General features: G+C 43.5%; 1 protein-coding gene and 1 long non-coding RNA gene across 3 annotated transcripts in view; one reads left to right on the top strand and one right to left on the bottom strand.

The window, feature by feature from the left end:
• The window catches only part of LOC143725560 (uncharacterized), a 358,276-nt gene that overhangs the window by 237,870 nt on the left and 98,615 nt on the right, over positions 1-21,791 (bottom strand). The window lies entirely within an intron of this gene.
• Positions 1-21,791, top strand: part of LOC143725519 (E3 ubiquitin-protein ligase TRIM39-like) — a 57,326-nt gene that overhangs the window by 10,898 nt on the left and 24,637 nt on the right. For both annotated transcript variants that reach the window (XR_013198241.1, XM_077217994.1), the window contains exons 2-4: positions 944-1,500; positions 7,247-7,342; positions 9,174-9,407. Coding sequence is in view for 1 of the 2 variants with exons in the window: in XM_077217994.1 (XP_077074109.1) it covers positions 946-1,500; positions 7,247-7,342; positions 9,174-9,407 (885 nt within the window). In the remaining variant the exon portion in view is untranslated. The remainder of the gene's footprint in view (positions 1-943; positions 1,501-7,246; positions 7,343-9,173; positions 9,408-21,791) is intronic.

Below are 21,791 nucleotides of genomic sequence, written 5' to 3'. Positions count from 1 at the left end.
AGAAGGTCATAAAGTCATTACTGTTGTGCTCATTGCAAACTTCCGGGCTTGAAACTTTATTTTTCGTCAGTTTAGCAACTGTTTCGAATAAATACCTAGGGTTTTGTTTGTTTTCTTCTAATAGGGTTGAAAAATAAGCAGATCTAGCAGTTTTATAGGCCTCTCTGTATGCAATTGAGCTCTCCTTCCATGAAATGCGAAATACCTCTAGTTTAATTTTCTTCCAGTTTCGCACCATTTTCAAGAAAATCAAAAATTCCTCGGAGTGGGCATGTCCCCCAACCCCCCTAGCAAGATCACTTTTGGGACCTCAGTAGGCTATTTAGAGAACCCTGCATACGTCCCTGGGTGGAGACCATTTGTGTAAAATATATTTAATTAACCGCTCCCACATTACCTTTGGGCTCAGTCACTGTTATAAATACGAGGGGGTCCTTGGAAATGTTTTTCCCCTGTAAGGGGTCCCTGGCTCCAAAGTGTTTGAGAAACCCTGCTCTAGTTTAATAGCATGATGCAGTACAAGAACATTTGAAAAAATTAAAGTCTGTGTCCATGTAACATTAGAAACAAGAAGTATTTGAACTGCAGACAGACTAAACAAATTTCAATGAAAATCATAACTCTTAAACAGAAATGACACTTGGTGGTTACAGATGTTTATTTAGTAAGATATTTGTTTGAAAAATTAGTTCCACTCATTTCCTGTGTTGTCTTTTATAAATCTTATGATGGTATTAAAATGTTGTTGTAAAAACCTGTTACATTTGCTCTACTGTGGTTATATTTTTTTTTAGTTTAGTTTCTGTATGTAGTTTCTTCAGGTTTTTTTTCTACAGGTATTTAACATGCAACATCTACAGCCTAATTTACTCAGTACATATATTCAAAATTGCTCTCTTCAGCAATGTAGATGAACTATTGTTGTCATTACTTATCTTTTCAGCCATGGCATCCTCCAGTGGTCCATCATTGAATGAGGAGCTCCAGTGCTCCATCTGTATGGAAGTGTTCACTGATCCAGTCACCACTCCATGTGGACACAACTTCTGCAGAACCTGCTTGATCAAGTGCTGGACGAACACACAGACCTGCTTCTGTCCACTCTGTAAAGAAAAATACAGAAGAAGACCTGATCTCAAGATTAATACAACACTCAGAGAGGTTGTGCAACACTTTAAGGAGAAGCTCAATCTAGGAGAATCTGAGGTGTTCTGTGACTTCTGTGATGAAAGAAAGCAGAAAGCTGTGAAGACCTGCCTGATGTGTCAAAGCTCTTACTGTGAGACTCATCTGGAGCCTCATCACAGAGTCCCACGTCTAAAGAAACACACACTGATCAACGCTGTGGAAAATCTGGAGGATTATATATGCCAGAAACACGAGAGACCTCTGGAGCTGTTCTGCAGAGATGATCAGACGTGTGTTTGTCTGTCCTGCACTGAAGGAGAACACAGGACTCACAACACTGTTCCTATAGAGGAGGAGAGTCGAGAGAAGAAGGTAAAGAGTTACAAACAGAACACTTTAAACACACTGTGAAATGCAGATGTCTTTCCTGTGTCTTAACATGTTGAAAAACCTGTCCCTTTTTTTTTAAACAGACAAATCCAATAGTCTTTCATTACATCTGATAAAAGCTGATTTTGATACCCTTAAAACTGTCAGACAGGGATTAAAAGATTCAAAACTATAATTTTTAATTCAAATGGTTTTTAAAGGGTCTAAAAAGAGAAATTCAAATAAGACTGTTAGTTAGAAGATGGAAAGTAGGGCTGGGTGATATGGCCAAAAAAAATTATCATGATAATTTTTTTTATATCAGTTGATATCGATAATTATCACGATAAATGTCAAATCTTTATTTCTTTCAAGTTTAAAGGCATATTTTTGCTCCTTAGTGAAAGTTGTAGAAACCAGAGCATTAATTGTGGTTTTAAACTACTAGGGATGCACCGATACCACTTTTTAAGGGTCGAGTACGAGTACCGATATTTTTTTCCTGGTACTCGCCGATACCGATACCGATGCCTGTTGTACTGGGGGGGTTCTCGTTTTATGTGGCAATTTTCTAAGAACAACACAATGAGACTAATGAACAAATCAGCATCTTTATTTTCAACAACTTAAATAAACTTAAAAAAATAAATAATTCTTATTGTGCTTATCACAAATTTTCAAAGCCCAAATTTCACAGTGTCCAATAACCTCCAAAGGGCAAAACCAAGGACATAATGAATGTAATTTTTACCTGCCTGTCACAAAGTTGTCAAAGTGCTAAAGAAATCACAGACAACAAGACAATCAAATTTGTCATAAGGTGCCAAAGAAATCACAGAACAAATGTTTAACATAACACTGAGTAACAATGTAATCACAGCCGAAAGTGTAAAGTGAAATATTAGAGTGTATTATTAAATCTAGCAACACTATAACTGCAGGAAGAGTGTTCATAAGAATTAAGAAATATAAGCTAAGGATATACGTGAGGTATCGGTCTTTGGTATCGGGGTATTTTTACGAGTACGAGTACAAGTACATGAGCTTGGTATCGGGCCCGATACCGATACTGGTATCGGTATCGGTGCATCCCTATAAACTACTCTTTATTGTCTGAACATTTCACAAATCTGAGGTAGAACATTCAAACATTTGTCACTTTCCCTTAACCAAATAAATATCTGAATAGAAAAATATATTTCTTAGTTTCTGCATGTGCTAATGGGGGATATTTTTTCAAGTCTTGAAACAGGTTTTTGTTGCCTGACTTTGATTAGCTCGTATCTTCAGCACAGTTTGCAGTGTAGGCTGCAATATTAATATTACATGTTTTGTCTCGAAACGCATATTTAACAGTGAGTTCTCAAGCTAATACTACTTTGTAAAATGTATGTTCATTAACAAAAACGGTAACATCTGTTAAAAATAAAAAATGTAACGACCATATTTTTATTTGGTAAAATGTAATATTCTGACTGTTTGAGTTTTATTAAAATTAACCATTGGTCATCCTGTATCATGCATTTAGATCATGATAACCACAGATAAAACCAGGCATAGCCTATAGCACCTCACTATCATGGCAAAATGTAACTATGGTTTCAATGGTATTTATGAAAAACAGTAGCCTAAATACATAATGAAATACTGTAATTATATTCCATTAGTCCTTTAATACATTGTCTACATTAGGGCTGAACGATTATGGAAAATAATCTAATTGGGATTTTTTTAACCAATATTGCGATTGCGATTTAATATGCAATTACTTTAAGTTCTTTACCTTCTGTATTAGTCGAAAAAGACAAGCAATAAATCATTGTACAGTAGGGATGGGAATCTTTAGGCAGCTCATGATCCAATCTAATTTTTTTCTTATTAATTAATCTTAATAACACTTAAAATATGTATTTAATTACATGTGTAAATACATACTTTAAATATATATATATATATATATATATATATATATATATATATACACAGGTCCTTCTCAAAAAATTAGCATATTGTGATAAAGTTCATTATTTTCCATAATGTAATGATAAAAATTTAACTTTCATATATTTTAGATTCATTGCACACCAACTGAAATATTTCAGGTCTTTTATTGTTTTAATACTGATGATTTTGGCATACAGCTCATGAAAACCCAAAATTCCTATCTCAAAAAATTAGCATATCGTGAAAAGGGTCTCTAAACGAGCTATTAACCTAATCATCTGAATCAACTAATTAACTCTAAACACCTGCAAAAGATTCCTGAAGCTTTTAAAAACTCCCAGCCTGTTTCATTACTCAAAACTGCAATCATGGGTAAGACTGTCGACCTGACTGCTGTCCAGAAGGCCATCATTGACACCCTCAAGCAAGAGGGTAAGACACAGAAAGAAATTGCGGCGTGGCATGGAGGCAATCAGCCTGTGGCACTGCTGAGGTGATATGGAGGCCCAGGATGCTTCGATAGCGGCCTTAAGCTCATCCAGAGTGTTGGGTCTTGCGTCTCTCAACTTTCTCTTCACAATATCCCACAGATTCTCTATGGGGTTCAGGCCAGGAGAGTTGGCAGGCCAATTGAGCACAGTAATACCATGGTCAGTAAACCATTTACCAGTGGTTTTGGCACTGTGAGCAGGTGCTGAAAAATGAAATCTTCATCTCCATAAAGCTTTTCAGCAGATGGAAGCATGAAGTGCTCCAAAATCTCCTGATAGCTAGCTGCATTGACCCTGCCCTTGATAAAACACAGTGGACCAACACCAGCAGCTGACATGGCACCCCAGACCATCACTGACTGTAGGTACTCCAGTGCTGCTTATCTGTAGCCCAGGTCAGGCGCTTCTGCCGCTGTTTCTGGTTCAAAAGTGGCTTGACCTGGGGAATGCGGCACCTGTAGCCCATTTCCTGCACACGCCTGTGCACGGTGGCTCTGGATGTTTCTACTCCAGACTAGGGGTGCGCCGATCCGATACTCAGTATCGGTATTGCTCCGATACTAGCAATATTTGCCGGATCAGGTATCGCCAGACGAGACCATCCAAATCCGATCCGATATTGTAGCCTACGTATGTTATTGTTATACAACACAAAAGGCACAAAAACATTATAAAGCACTATAATGTTTTCGTGTACTGTATTCCAAGATTTCTGAAGCCATTACATATAGTTTAATGTGAGGTACAGATTTAAATCGTTAAATTAATCTTCACCTAAGTGCTTCCTTCCGCTGCGGCTGTCAGTCATTCTCAGCACTCAAACAGTGCGTCGCGCTCGGGTAAAACAGTCAACATGATGAAACACTCTCCAAGATGAGTCAATGTTCCTATTATTATACTGTAGATCTGTAGATAAAGGTCTATGGTTTGCATAAAATGACTTTAACGTGCTGGAGTTTCACATGTTACTTTCTACCGGGTGTCTGTTAGATCACAACACAACTCCTCAGTGATCACAGCACTGGAGTAGAGAGCGATATAATTGCTCTTCAAACGCACATTAACTGAAATTTAAAACTGTTAAAAGGCTCAAACTAATGAATAAATAAAGAAATATATGTATATCTTAATTTTGTGCTTTGAACTTTTCAATGCGGAGCGCTGCGCGCCGTGACTCCATGTTGCTTCGAGCGCATCATTCTGTGCACGGGATGCGCATAAGGTTTCGTCCCGCTCTGAATTGGAGCCTTTCATATTACAATACTTTTGCGCAATGGCAGTTTATTGATAGCCTTAGTTGTTCTGTCCAAACTATGTATCATATGTTGCTGCTTCATTAAAAAGTTGCGCTTAAAATTTTAAAATAAATGTATTTTAATTATATAGTATATATTTTGTATGTATTGTTTTACAAAGTAAAGAAAATAATATTTAAGTCAAGCTTTGATGCTTTTAACAAAAGAATAATCCCAGTCTCTTCCCCACAGTGAGGCATACAGATACAGTTTATTAGGTAATTTGGCACTGTTTTTTTAATTATTATTTTAGTATTGGATCGGATCGGTATCGGCCAATACTGAGTCCCAGGTATCGGAATCGGTATCGGAGGCAAAAAAAGCGGATCGTGCCACCCCTACTCCAGACTCAGTCCACTGCTTCCGCAGGTCCCCCAAGGTCTGGAATCGGTCCTTCTCCACAATCTTCCTCAGGGTCCGGTCACCTCTTCTCGTTGTGCAGCGTTTTTTTGCCACACTTTTTCCTTCCCACAGACTTCCCACTGAGGTGCCTTGATACAGCACTCTGGGAACAGCCTATTTGTTCAGAAATTTCTTTCTGTGTCTTACCCTCTTGCTTGAGGGTGTCAATGATGGCCTTCTGGACAGCAGTCAGGTCGGCAGTCTTACCCATGATTGCGGTTTTGAGTAATGAAACAAGCTGGGAGTTTTTAAAAGCTTCAGGAATCTTTTGCAGGTGTTTAGAGTTAATTAGTTGATTCAGATGATTAGGTTAATAGCTCGTTTAGAGACCCTTTTCATGATATGCTAATTTTTTGAGATAGGAATTTTGGGTTTCCATGAGCTGTATGCCAAAATCATCAGTATTAAAACAATAAAAGACCTGAAATATTTCAGTTGGTGTGCAATGAATCTAAAATATATGAAAGTTTAATTTTTATCATTACATTATGGAAAATAATGAACTTTATCACAATATGCTAATTCTTTGAGAAGGACCTGTATATATATATATACACACATTTAATTAAACCAATTACATGTTAAGAATTTTAAAAGGGCTATAAACTAATATAGCTTCAAAATATAAATCTAGTAAATAAAGAGGAACAAAAAAAAACATTACAAGCAATAAACAAAGAGTGCTTTCAGTATTTAAAAGTAGGCTGTCTGAACGTTTTCCATTCAAGAGCTGGAGTGATTTTCCCCCTATACGATAAGCTGCATTCACACTAATGCACATATCTCTTTTGAAACTGTAAATGTGGTTTGTCCTGTTGGTTTAAGATATAACTGACCGTGTTTACATTAATTTCGCGTCAAAAGCATTTTGGGATTCAAGTACATTTAACCAATGAGTCGCTCACAGCCGCATGCACGAGCACTCTTCACAAAGCGCGCGTAAGTATTTTAAAATGAAAGCAGCTTTCTCAGTGATTTTCATATTTTTAATATATAAGCCAACTGCATTCCAAAAATACATAAATAATGCCTTTGTGGAGCATTTGTAAGGAAAATTCCGGCGGCCAAGACCGCGCACTGCAATAGTGACATTAAAGCGGCAAACCTGTGCAATGAAGCCCGCGACTGTCTTTGTAATTCGCTTAAAACTTTATGAACTTTATGAAATTTAACCCGAACTCTGAAATTCTCTGAATCGATCCAGAATTGTTGGAGAGAGAATAAATAACACAATATCACATACATAAAAAAGAATCTGTTCTTTCCTGTATGCCAGACCTTTGCGTAGCGTGCCAAGTTGATGCTTGATCTGCAGACTGCTTTTCTCTCGCGTGTCACGTGACCAGTGTAATTGCAGCTTTTGCGGTTACAAAATCGCATTTCATCATATCGCCGTTTGGACGTTGAGCCGAGCGGATAAATGGTCTGTGTGGCGCGCGGTTCAAATGAGTTTCGTTCCGCTTTTGGAAAATAAACATTATCGAACATTTATCGAACTCTTCATATCGTTTTATCGAGAAAAAATATATCGCGATAATTATAGTTATCGTTTTATCGCCCAGCCCTAATGGAAAGCTATTTTCAGTGATAAATGTGTGTGTTTTTCTCTGTATGTAGAATCAGCTGGTTCACACACAGACAGACATTCATCAGATGATCCAGGACAGAATTAAGAAAATTCAAGAGATCCAGCACTCAGTAGAGCTGAGAAAGGTTTGTGCTTCGATCAACTCGAGTTCATATCCTGACTCATGGTCTTTTCCGATCCCCCTCTCCCATTTCACTTTCTGATCACTCTCTAACTATCCTAGCAAAAAATACGGTTAAAAAAATGACATGCATCATAATATTTAAATCTAATTCATAAAGGCATTGAATTAAACTGAGTTATACAATCATCTAGTAACCCTCAGGTGTAATGCTTAGTTCCACAGAAGATGAAGACGATGATTCAATAACATATGATTTAATATGATACTCTAATAAACAGCCAATATGCGAGACAGTGTGCTGTGCACAAATAATAACCGACAAATGAACAGAACCAAAGAAGGAACTTGAATAAACAGAGATGATCAACTAAAAGACGAACAGCTGTGATGATTAGTGTTAATGTCCAACTGATGAGTGGCGGAAAATGAGAGCAAGGAACACGTGATGAATGAAAGCAAACTGAGAATCCATGAAAATAGAAACTAAACAGAACTTATCGGTGACATCATGTTGCTCCAAACACATAATGTTTTTTCCTATAGAGCACAAATCTGTTGTATGGAGTTCTATTGGAGTGCTTCGACAGCTAGTCCTCAATAGCAGCATGCTATAACCGTTACCCCTTTTGAGCTTACGTTATATATCAGAGAAGGGATGGCAAGACTTGATATTAGATTAGGTATAGATTAAAAAAAAACTAGTTTAACTAGAGTAAACTAGTTTAACTAGAGTAAAACTAGTTACTCTATTGCTCACATTCTACATCCAAGCGTTATAATCCAAACACAAAACCACAAAGCAGAAAGTTAGCTGAAGCAAGTACTTTCATTCATGTAAGAAAGCACAGGAATAAAAAGGTCCATCTAAATAGACGACATGGTCACAATTAGCAGGAATAGCCCAATGCTCAACACATTCAATATCATGGTTATACATTAAATACATGTGCACTCTGGTTTAGGTAATATTTGAAAAAAACAAAAGCATACTACTTACTGATTGACCAAAAAGGAATCGCATTCCTCAATCATAGTACCTTATAAAGTCAAACGGAATAGCCCAAGAAAGCCAGTGCTTCCTCTATCCATAGATATCATATAGAGACTAGATGCCCTATTGGCCGCTGTGGCGCAAGAAATGTGGCCGCCATCTTAAACCGGTCATACTCCTATTTGCGTTGCATAGCAGCAGTAGATGCCAGAGCGCTGTGCAACATATTCCTGCTCAAATCGGCGGACCATCACTCGGGGATTACTTTTCACAAGTAAGATTTAACATTTAACATTACCGTAGTATTGGGTGTATTTTGTGAACAAAATATTCAATGTGTCCTGTATCGTAGCCTACGTGTATGACCTTTGCAGCAAAAAAATCCACGTGAAAATCAGTTCGGTATTCAGTGAGATATGATTAATTAAATGCGCTGACAGCTCATTGCACCTGCCAAACAGATTACACCGAGCGGAGCGGGTGACCGGTTTAAGATGGCGGCCCCACGGCTCAGTAGTGGTCGATAGGGCGTCTATCTTTATTATGTCTATGCCTCTATCCACATGCTTGCCTACTTCTTCAGGTATAGTACCTGGTTAAATACTCATCTATGAATATGACTAGCGCCACCTAATGGTGTGGAAAAATATAACCGCTAAGGTAACAAGTTAAAACTGTTACAATGCAAAACATTTATTTCGTGTTACACTGAAAATCTCACATTTCAAGTGACATAAGGTTAATTAAAGATGATAGAATTTTTATTTTGGGGTGAACTATCCCTTTAAATAATATGTGAATATGGAATAGATTAACAAACATAACTGTTCTCGTTCATCAGAAAAACACAGAGGAAGAGAAATCCTCCAGTGTTGAGATCTTCACTGATCTGATCCACTCGATTGAGAGATGTCAGTCTGATCTGTTGAAGATGATGGAGGAACAGCAGAAAGCAGCAGAGAAACAGGCTGAAGATCTCATTAAAGAGCTGCATCAGGAAATCACTGAGCTGAAGAGGAGAAACACTGAGCTGGAGCGGCTCTCACACACTGAAGATCATCTCCATCTCATACAGGTGAACATCTGTCTCAGTCAATATGTACAATATTACAGGACTAACGGTCTGTTCCTTGTCCACCCAATTGACTCAATGACGGTGTCCAATAGTGTGGCTGAAGGTTTTCTGTGTGTTCTGTTATTTCAGTGCACAAAGTGATTTCATTTCAATTACACTTTTATCTGACTCAATTTTATGTTGACTTTGAATTTAGGTGTTATTATTCTGTTTAACTCTTTACTGTAGATTGTACTTGTGCATTCTGATTCCAATGTTACTCAGAGTCTCACACCGGCCGTTAACGTGAATCTCATGGTCACAAACTCGCCAGTCTGATTATTAGTCAGAGCAGAGGATATGACTAATAATATTTAATAGGCTGTCCATGCTTGCCCATTATTTAAATCAGTGGTCTCAAACTCAATTCCTGGAGGGCCACAGCTCTGCACAGTTTAGCTACAACCAGCTCAAACTCACACCTGCAAGGAAGTTTCTAGCAATCCTGAAGACCTTGATTAGCTGAATCAGGTGTGTTTGATTAGGGTTGGAGCAAAACTGTGCAAAACTGTGGGTCTGGCCCTCCAGGAATTGAGTTTGAGACCACTGATTTAAATAGTAATTCCATTTGGTCCCCTACAGTCGCCTATATAACAACTTAGTTAACCCTCGCGATAGTCTCGCTTTTTTTCTTATCGGTGCAAAAGAAACTCAAAATACTCTGTTAATTTTGATCTTACATATTAAGTGTTGAACATCATTAGATCCTGATAAGTGTCTTTTTTTTGTGGATACTCACAATAAAAGCAAAGTGTTGTGCTTTTCGCCAAATAAAGGAAAACAAACATGATGCGCGTTCTGCCTTCTCTCTGTCAGTGAAGTCCATTCTGAAACGCGTCCGAAAATTAACTGTAATTCCACGAAAACTTGTCATAAAGGCACGAGTGTTTTTCCATAATGAAGCTTGAACTCTCTTCTTTTAAATGAATTAATTTATATAAAAAAACAAATATTCTCAGTTTATGTAATCTGTATGAAAAGAGAGAGATGTCAGTCTTTTCCTTTCCAGCTCATTATACCTGATTACGCGTTAATGTGCCACGCCCTGGGAGAGTGCGCGGTATTCAAACGCAAATGATCTAAGGCAAGCCATTCAAACATGCCAACGCCCACCAGCTGGATTATAAAACACATCGTGTTTAGTAAGTATCTTACTAGAGCTGTGTACACAGCGTATCCCTACGCTGTGAGGAATAATACTGGGCGATTCCACAGTTTAGGCCTAACTGCAAGGACAACAGCCTGCAAAATCAATCTTCATGGAGAAAGCCATTGTCCTCAGGTTAACATCCTGAGAAAACCTGGGCTACAGCTGTGTGAAAGGCAGGATAAATCTGGCAATGGTAAACTAGTAAACTTTGATCAAAGTTGAGTTGATGTAAAATTTAACGTATGTAACATGGACGGTTCAAGTTCAAGCAGAAATTGTACTTAATCTAATTCAGTTTAATTAAATTCTGGTTGAATCTAAGTTCATGTTTTGCTTTGTTCCTAATTTGGTATAGTTATGAGTCATGGATTGTGTATGGTTCACAAAACTGGTAATAGGACTTCCATGCAGAGAGGGCGGCCATCTAATATTATCTGTTCTATAAACTTAAAGCTGCATTTTTGAGTCTGGTATGTTCATAAACTTAAAGCCAGCAAAATTACTAACAAATACCACAGGTATATTTTTCAAATTTATTTGCCAACTGTAGAAGACAAAGGAAATGCAAAGTTATAACGTGTGTAACGTGGACGGAAAAAATTAAACAATACTGCAAGATTGCCTCTGTAACACAAAATAATAACATTTCATGAAACCTGGAAGTTCATGACACATTAAAATAACATACTATCATACTATTCATACTATCAAACTCATCATACTATCATGCAAACTATCACTCTTTATGTAAAGAAGGGCTGGGTATCGTAACAAAATTTCCGATACCGATACCTTGACTTCGATACCGGTTCCTGATCGATACTTTTTTCGATATCAATTTTATCAATATAACATTACCTAAAAAAAAAAAACTTTTATTTTTTCAGTTTGTTGACTTTTTTACACTCATATTTTGAGTCTGTAAAAAAGCACCAATGCTAAAGTTTTCTATGTTTCCTAATCATTTAACTACATGTATTCTTTACTTCAATGAGCTCATTGTTTCTGCCTTAACTTAATGCATTGTTTAACAATGAAAATGAATGAAAATTAATTGATATGCATTACACACAGTCACCCCTGATAACAGATCACTCTAAATTGTAATTTAGACACATGCATTTTCTGTAAAGCTCCTTTGAAACGATATGTATTGTGAAAAATGCTATACAAATAAATGTGAATTGAATTAAATATAGGCTAATGGGGTGCGGGATATATGCCTCACGCTCAGCACACATGAAGCTTGCGCAAAACACTGGCAAAAGTAGCCTAATGATTATGGATGTGTCGGTAAACGATAGCAAGGAGATATTTTAATTGTTTATTAATGAACAAGTGTTTACTAAACGTGTTGGCTGCAAAGATGATTATTGCGAATTTGCAATGCTGACTCGTCATCCCCGCAATAGTGAACACGCGCGCGCCTATATGGATTAGGTAATCAAACGATACTCGGTTACTAACGTAACCTCGGTTCTCTCTAGAGAGGGAACGAGTATTGCGTAAGTTTAGCTTACGCTACGGGAAAGATTCATCTTCTCGAGATACTGAAGCCAAAAAATTATCCTTAATTTTGTATTCCTTGTCAACGCAGTGCAGAAGCTAGCAGACCTAGAGCAGGCCATCTCGCGTGCTCATTGGCTGCCCTGCGGGCAACTGCTGCAGCCTACCAGTGAGCCCGGCGTGACGTCACGCCCAATGAAGGGCGCCCGCGCCTTCATAGCGTCACAGCCCGCCAGAATGGGCGTGGCTTAGCGTATAACACTAGGGGCTGTAGGCTGAATTCCCTGGTTTTCGTCGACTGAAGCGAAGTCGCTCGTGGCGCGAGCACGGCCGGTTACGCAATACTCGTTCCCTCTCTAGAGAGAACCGAGGTTACGTTAGTAACCGAGTATCGTTCTCTTACGAGAGGTTCTCTCGTATTGCGTAAGTTTAGCTTACGCTACGGGAACACTTTGTCAACGCCGTGCGCGCCAAGCATCCACATGAGACCCCGAGCTTTCAGGGGAACCCCATAAGTGGAAAAAATAAGGTGGCCAGCCACGCGGGCCATCACTTGTACATAAGCAGACATAGGGAATACAGAGCAGCGCGCCGGTCTGTATAGGCACATGGCACATACCCTACTTAGTGCAGCTCAACCAGGAGAGCTGAGTCATGTGAGAGTGATCTGAGCAGGAGATCTGGGCAGAATACACCTCTCCTTCAGACTGACAACAGTTTAGCCTGCAAGGCAGGAACTTCTAGGTTATAAAACCTGACAAAGGTAGACGGGGAGCTCCAGCCCGCCGCTACACATATGTCATGGATAGAAATTCCACTGGACCATGCCCACGAAGAGGCCACGCCTCTCGTGGAATGAGCCCTGATGCCCAGAGGGCATTGCAGACCTTTTGACGCGTAAGCGGCCGCTATAGCGTCTACTATCCATCTGGACAGGCTCTGTTTCGAGGAGGCGAGACCCTTGGTGCGCCCACCAACGAAACAAAAAGCTGTTCCGAACGCCTGAAGGAGGCGGAGCGCGTAATGTAAAACCTCAGCGCTCTGACAGGGCAGAGGAGATTCACATCACCTTCGCTGTCAGATGCTGGGAGAGCTGACAACGAAATAACTTGCGCTCTGAATGGAGTGCCCATCACTTTAGGGACATAGCCATGTCTAGGTCTGAGGATGACTTTAGAGTCATTCGGTCCGAACTCAAGACACGACGCGCTGACAGACAGCACATGCAGGTCCCCTACACGTTTTACTGACGACAGTGCAGTCAGAAAGACGGTTTTCAGTGATAGATATTTCAACCCCACGGTGTCTAGTGGTTCAAATGGAAAAGCTTTCAGGGCCTCGAGGACCAATGAAAGATCCCACATGGGAACCGACGGGGGGCGCGGCGGATTCATCCTTCTAGCTCCTCTAAGGAAGCGGATGGCCAACTCGTGTCTTACCAATGACTGGCCGTGCGTCGATTCTGCGAACGCTGCCACGGCCGCCACGTATACATTGAGCGTGGATGGGGAACTTCCCTTATCCAACAGCTCTTGTAGGAAGGTGAGCAGATGCGCCACCCCGCATGTCCGCGGTTCCAGATCTCTGTCAGTGCACCATCCAGAGAACACCGACCATTTAGACGCGTAGAGCCTTCTCGTGGAAGGGGCTCTAGACTGCGTGATCGTGTTCATCACTCCTTCTGGCAGGGCAACGAGTACCCGTTGATCAACCATAAATGCAGAGACCAGCGCTCTGGATTGGGATGCCAGATCGTGCCGCGAGCCTGAGAGAGGAGATCTGCCCTCACCGGATTCGGCCACGGAGCTGTATGTGACAGCCCTGCTAGTTCCGGGAACCAAATCTGATTCTGAGGAGCACCGAGTGGCGCGTTTCCCTGATTCTCTTGATCACCTGTGGCAACAGATAGACCGGAGGGAAAGCATATAGCGGGAGGCTGGGCCAAACCTGGGCCAGCGCATCCTCATCCTTCGAACAGACTGTCGGGCATTGAGCGTTGATTGATTTCCAGACAGTTTATGTGAAAACCCTTCTCCTGGTCTGACCACTGGCCAAAGGCCGGTCTGCCCTCGAACAGTGCGCCCCAACCCGAGTTGGACGCGTCTGACGAGATGACTTTACGATAAGAGATGGTTCCCATCATTACTCCCTGCTGGTACCAGTCGGCCACTAACCAGGGCTGCAGAGCTGCTATGCAGGCCTGAGTCACTCTGATTTTCTGGCCGCCAGACACCCGGCGGGACACGCGAGCATTCAACCAGCGTTGGAGTGGGCGCATGCGCAGTAGGCCCAGCTGGAGCACCGCTGCAGCTGATGCCATACAGCCCAACATCCTTTGAAATGTTTTCAAAGGGAGAAAGCTGCCCTTCTGGAAAGATGCGGCTAGGTGGTGAACACGGCGCGCGCTGTGTCGATAAACGAGCCGTCATGGTCACCGAGTCCAGTGCTATTCCTAAAAGGAAATTGACTGGCTGGGCAGTAATGAGCTCTTGGTCCAGTTGATCGTGAGACCCAAGCTTTCCAGATGACTGAGAAGCACTGTTCTGTGAGATAGCAGTTCTGTCTCTGACTGTGCCAATATCAGCCAATCGTCCAGATAGTTCATTATTCGCAGCCCCTGACTTCTCAGGGGGGCGAGCGCCGCGTCCATGCACTTCGTAAATGTACAGGGTGCCAGGGACAGGCAGGACGGTGTAATGATATACCTGACCGTCGAAGGTGAATCTCAAAAATTGCCTGTGACGGGGTACTATCTGAATCTGAAAATAGGCATCCTTCAGATCTAGAGAAATAAACCAGTCCCTCGGGCGAACGTGCGTGAGGATTTTCCTGGTCGTAAGCATTTTGAACGGTCTTTTCGCAAGCACTTAGTTCAAATATCTCAGATCTAGGATAGGTCTGAAGGCTCCGTCCTTCTTGGGTACGAGAAAATATCGGCTGTAAAAGCCTGACTCGCTCAGAGAAGGCGGTACCTTTTCTATAGCCCCTTTGCACAGCAGCTTTGCTATTTCTGCGTGAAGTAGGTGTGCTACTTACGCATTCACAATCGTCGCGGTCCGGGCTTGAAAGCGCGGGGGACGGTGAATGAACCAAAACCGAACTTCACCAAAGACGAACTACTGGATATTAGGAAACACACACCAGAGACCTTTTCTACAGTTTTTGATTATTCGGACGTTTTGCTGGACATTCTCGTCGGAGGTGCAGCGTTGTTGTTCAAACGCGCGTTCAGACGCAAACGCGGGAAGCGAGCCGGCCCGCTGGTTAAACTCTGCGAGCGCGGCCTGCGCACTGCACTCCCCAGTATTCATCTCGCGAATCTCCGATCCCTTCCTAACAAAACGGATGAACTTCTTCTCCTCACCCACACTAACAAGGATTTTTTTAACTCTGCTGCTTTGTGCTTCACTGAAACCTGGCTGAGTGAAGCCATACCGGACAACGCAATACATCTGCCGGGCTTCCAGCTGTTCCGAGCGGATCGCATCGCGGAGCTAAGGGGGAAAACGAGAGGTGGTGGATTGTGTTTCTACATTAACGAAAGTTGGTGTTCAGATGTAACAACACTGAAGAACATGTGCTCTCCTAATTTAGAGGCACATTTCATAAACTGTAAACCCTTCTACTCGCCTCGGGAATTTTCCTCTTTCATTCTCGTGAATGTTTACATCCCTCCAGACGCGTGCGTGAGCGCGGCGCTACAACAGCTGGCTGAACAAATATCTGAAACGGAACAAAGGTACCCAGACTCTCTTTTAATCATTCTTGGGGATTTTAACAAAGCAAATCTTTCCCGTGAACTACCAAAATACAGATAGCACGTTACATGTCCCACCAGAGACAGTAATATACTGGACCACTGTTACACCACAATAAGAAATGCGTATCACTCCGTCCCACGGGCAGCTTTGGGGCTCTCTGATCACTGTTTGGTTCATCTCATACCGACCTACAGGCAGAAACTGAAATCAGCTAAACCTGGAATACGGACTGTAAAAAGATGGACTAATGAAGCAGAGCAGAATCTACAGGCCTGCTTTGATTGCACTGATTGGACTGTTTTTGAAGCTGCTACCAATGATCTGGATGAGCTCACAGATACTGTAACATTATATATATAAGTTTCTGTGAGGATACATGCATTCCTACCAGGACATTCTTATCATTCACTAATGATAAACCATGGTTTACTGGGAAACTCAAACACCTTCGTCATGCCAAAGAGAATGCTTACAGAAGTGGGGATAAAATCTTGTATAACCAGGCCAGAAACAGATTGACAAAGGAGATCAGAGTTGCTAAAAGGAACTACTCTGATAAACTGAAAAACCAGTTTTCATCCAACGACCCATCATCAGTCTGGAATGGCCTGAGCAACATCACCAACTACAAGTCACCATCCCCTCGATCTGTGGACAATCAACACCTGGCTGACGATTTAAATTCATTTTACTGCCGGTTTGAAAAGCCCTCATTAACACCACACACCCGGTCTGATCTGCACTTCACACTTTCAGCATCACCTCCTGCACTCCAATAATCACTCCCCCCTCCTGCCATCCAACCTGAGCTTAAGGTCTGTGTGGAGGACGTGAGCCGAGTCTTCAAAAAACAGAAGACTAGGAAAGCCTCAGGCCCAGACGGCATCTCATCTGCTTGTTTAAAAGCCTGCGCTGACCAACTGGCCCCGGTCTTCACGCAGATCTTCAACAGATCATTGGAGCAGTGTGAAGTTCCCTGCTGCTTCAAACGCTCCACTATCATTCCTGTCCCCAAAAAACCCAAAATCACTGGACTTAATGACTACAGACCTGTCGCTCTCACGTCTGTGGTCATGAAGTCGTTTGAAAGACTGGTGCTGGCCCACCTGAAGGACCTCACTGGACCCTTGCTGGATCCCTTTCAGTTTGCATACAGAGCAAATAGGTCTGTGGATGATGCAGTCAACATGGGACTGCATTATATCCTGCAACATCTCGACAGACCAGGGACTTATGCAAGGATCCTCTTTGTGGACTTCAGTTCGGCCTTCAATACCATCATGCCTGGTCTTCTCACAGCCAAACTGACCCAGCTCTCCATACCATCCTCGATCTGTCAGTGGATCACCAGCTTCCTGACGGACCGGCAGCAGCGAGTGAGACTGGGGAAACACACATCCAAGACACTCACAATCAGCACCGGAGCCCCCCAAGGGTGCGTTCTCTCCCCACTGCTCTTCTCCCTGTACACTAATGACTGCACTTCTAAAGACCCCACTGTCAAGCTCCTGAAATTTGCAGACGACACCACTGTCATCGGTCTCATCCAAAACGGTGACGAGTCTGCTTACAGACTGGAGGTTGAACAGCTGGCTGCCTGGTGCAGTTATAACAACCTTGAGCTGAACACGCTCAAAACAGTGGAGATGATCGTGGACTTCAGGAGAAACAGCCCAGCACTCCCCCCACTCACCATCATGAACAGCACTGTGGAAGCAGTGGAGTCATTCAGGTTCCTGGGCACTATCATCTCTCAGGACCTGAAGTGGGACAATCACATTGACTCCACTGTGAAAAAGGCCCAGCAGAGACTGTACTTCCTTCGCCAGCTGAGGAAGTTCAACCTGCCACAGGATCTGCTGATTCAGTTCTACTCAGCCGTCATTGAGTCTGTCTTGTGCGCTTCCATCACTGTCTGGTTTGGTTCAGTTACCAAATCAGACATCAGGAGACTACAACGGACAGTCCGGACTGCGGAGAGGATCATTGGTGCCCCCCTGCCAAACCTCCAGGACCTGTACTCTTCCAGAGTGAGGAAGAGAGCAGGTAAAATCATCACAGACTCCACTCACCCTGGACACCACCTGTTTGAACTGTTACCGTCAAGACGGAGACTCAGATCACTGGCCACAAGAACATCTCGGCACAGGAACAGTTTCTTCCCACAGGCCATTTCCCTCCTGAACAGTTAACACTCCTCCCAAGGCATATGCCTGTAAGTGCAATACTCCCACTGTTTAGTGCAATATCCTACAACTCAGGTGATACTTATATGTAGATTTATTTATTTATAATATTCAAAACACTGTAAATAGGTTCATAATCTGTAAATCTGAAAATGTCTATTCTGACTAAACCAAACTGTGATAGTTTTATTCTCATATATTTATATTTATATTTTAATTTTTTTTTTTTTTTTATTCTTATAATTTGTAGTATTATGTTTCATGTTTCATGTTGTATTTGTATTTGTATAGTCCACTGGAAGCCTCAGTACCAAAACAAATTCCTTGTGTGTGCAAGCACACTTGGCAATAAAGCTCTTTCTGATTCTGATTCTGCTTTATTGTGCTCAACACCCATTCTGAAATCCCTGGGATAGTTTCCCACGCAGCTATGTGAGCCGCTAGGGGGGAAATCGCCATTTGCGGGCTTGTGAAACTGAACCGGAGCCGAAAGCGCGGTGCGCACGCTCTCGGTTCTGGGCAATGGCTGCTCGCTGAAAAGCCGAAACCGGCTGATTTATGTGAAATGTCCCAATCATAAGGGATGGGGAACAGTCTTTTGTCATTTTTTGACGCGCGAGCAGCGTTCCGGGCGGGAAAGCTTCCTGTAAGCGTGAGCGCGTGTGCGCGGGCACGAGACTTACAAGTGTATTTGATGCCCCGATCATAATGGATGGGGAGCGTTTTATTAATGCCCTGCGTTTTGTGATAACACTTAAACGCGCAGGCGCAGCCCGGGGGGAGGTTAGTGTTAGCAAGCGTGAACGCACTCAGGCGGGCACGAGACTTACATTCATAACCTGCTTTCTTTTGTGAAACTGACCCGGAGCCGAAAGCGCGGCGCGCGCGCTCTCGGTTCTGGGCAATGGCTGCTCGCTGAAAGCCGAGACCGTCTGATTTATATGAGATGTCCCAATCATAAGGGATGGGGAACATTCTTTTTTTTTTTTTTTTTTTACTTTTTGACGCGCGAGCAGCGCTCCGGGCTGAAAAGCTTCCTGTAAGCGTGAGCGCGTGTGCGCGGGCACGAGACTTACAAGTGTATTTGACGCCCCGATCATAATGGATGGGGAGCGTTTTATTAATGCCCTGCGTTTTGTGATAACACTTAAAACGCGCGGGCGGAGCCCGGGGGGAGGTTTGTGTTAGCAAGCGTGAACGCACTCTGGCGGGCACGAGACTTACATCCATAACCTGCTTTCTTTTGTGAAACTGACCCGGAGCCGAAAGCGCAGCGCGCGCGCTCTCGGTCCTGGGCAATGGCTGCTCGCTGAAAGCCTAGACCGGCTGATTTATGTGAGATGTCCCAATCATAAGGGATGGGGAACATTCTTTTTTCACTCTTTGACGCGCGAGCAGGACTCCGGGTGGAAAAGCTTCCTGTAAGCGTGAGCGCGGGCACTAGACTTACAAGTGTATTTGACGCCCCGATCATAATGGATGGGGAACGTTTTATTAATGCCTTGCGTTTTGTGATAACGCTTAAACGCGCGGGCGGAGCCCGGGGGGCAGGTTTGTGTTAGCAAGCGTGAACGCACTCTGGCGGGCACGAGACTTACATTCATAACCTGCTTTCTTGATCGTGTAACAGAGCGGGCAGATAGTGGGCACAGACTTGTGGACACATTTCTTACATTCAACACTCGAGCGGCTTTTCTGCGCTTCATGAGAGTGTGCTCTGCGAGGTTCGGAGTGCTTATGTGTAGTGGTGAACACTGGGGCGTGGGCACTTTCATTACACTTACAACACCGACGGCATGAGCCGGACCAGACATTTTACTCATTTTGAGATTTTTCTGGGTCGCCGTGAAAACGGCGTTTGTGTGCAGGCGAGAGGGTCAACAGACCGGCTCGTTGGCTGCTAATTGAACCACTGCAGTAGCCTGTTTGAAGGGGACTCACAGGGAATAAACTTAAACACGCACGTCTTTTCGGAGGCGATGTGTCTGTTAGTAAGCGTGAGCGCTCGTGAGCGGGCACGTAACTTACATTCTTAATCTGACATTATACTCACTTGAGATTTCTCTGGGTCGCCGCGAGAACGGCGGATGTGTGCAGGCGAGCGGGTTGCATTACCGGCTCGTTGGCTGCCAAATACACCACTGCAGTAGCCTTATCTAAGGGGACTGACATGGCGAGACATTTCGACGGCGGCGCGCAAGCCCGTCCGGGTCATGCAGAGAGCTCGAGAGGGCTCTGCATGACGCACGAACGGGGACGCGAGGGCGGGGTAGCTCTCTTGTAACGTAAAGAGAGCTAGCCGCGTGCTCGGTGGTCGAGCAGAACTGAAACAGTGTTTGTACGAGGGCGCGCGCACGAGTAGTGGGCACGGGACCTACATGTAACACAGATGATGCCCGTCCGGGTCATGCAGAGAGCTCGAGAGGGCTCTGCATGACGCGCGAACGGGGACGCGAGGGCGGGGTAGCTCTCTTGTAACGTAAAGAGAGCTAGCCGCGTGCTCGGTGGTCGAGCAGAACTGGAACAGTGTTTGTACGAGGGCGCGCGCACGAGTAGTGGGCACGGGACCTACATGTAACACAGATGATGCCCGTCCGGGTCATGCAGAGAGCTCGAGAGGGCTCTGCATGACGTGCGAACGGGGACACGAGGGCGGGGTAGCTCTCTTGTAACGTAAAGAGAGCTTAGCCGCGTGCTCGTACGTGTCCCTCGGCCTCATTCTCAGATGCGACGGCAGTGAGGCTCGTGAGCGGCAGCTGCGCATCGGTGAGGAGAGGCGGGGGGTGTTGAAGGCTTTGAGTCGAGCCCACAGGGTCGACAGCGGAAGCGCTTCACAGCCGGAAGTGCGAGGCGTCTTAAAAAAGACACTCGCTGCTCTTTTAGAATAGGTTTTAGAATAGGTTTTAGCAAGGTAAAGGATACGTCGCCGGATAGCGTAGCTCGCACGGATGGCTGAAGGTGGCGAAGACGGCCGGCTTCCTCAGCGCTCTCCTAAGCTGGCTGTCCGCTGTTCGATGGCGGCGGTGGCTTCTCTCAGATCCAGCGATGCGAATAGCTCGCTGAAGAGACGAAAATCAGGGAATTCAGCCTACAGCCCCTAGTGTTATACGCTAAGCCACGCCCATTCTGGCGGGCTGTGACGCTATGAAGGCGCGGGCGCCCTTCATTGGGCGTGACGTCACGCCGGGCTCACTGGTAGGCTGCAGCAGTTGCCCGCAGGGCAGCCAATGAGCACGCGAGATGGCCTGCTCTAGGTCTGCTAGCTGCTGCACTGCGTTGACAAGGAATACAAAATTAAGGATAATTTTTTGGCTTCAGTATCTCGAGAAGATGAATCTTTCCCGTAGCGTAAGCTAAACTTACGCAATACGAGAGAACCTCTCGTAAGAGAACTATTAATTTCTAATTGTTTCGTTTAAAAGTAGACATATTTTGAACATATATATAGAACTATTTCTCATGTCTGTGAGGCAAGTATCCTATACGCTGAGTTTTGGTTTATATGTGACGCGCTCCAGTTCTTGTAGTCGAAGGCGGATAAACTTTATACTCTCGAGTGTATTCTGTGCGCTTTTAAGTGCAGATTTACCGTGTTACCGGTCTTGGCACAATTATCTTGTCGAAAATATTGCATCGTGTGCTTATGACATCGAGTCGGGTACATAGGTACACTTTTGATCATTTCCACATATTTTCTATCTATCTGGGTTGGACGCTTACACCCACACACACACACACACTA

The sequence above is a fragment of the Siphateles boraxobius genome, unplaced genomic scaffold (assembly GCF_051911475.1).
Source record: "Siphateles boraxobius isolate OS27281-9 unplaced genomic scaffold, OSU_SipBor_1 77, whole genome shotgun sequence".
NCBI lineage: Eukaryota > Metazoa > Chordata > Actinopteri > Cypriniformes > Leuciscidae > Siphateles > Siphateles boraxobius.
This window is presented reverse-complemented; position numbering and strand designations above follow the sequence as displayed.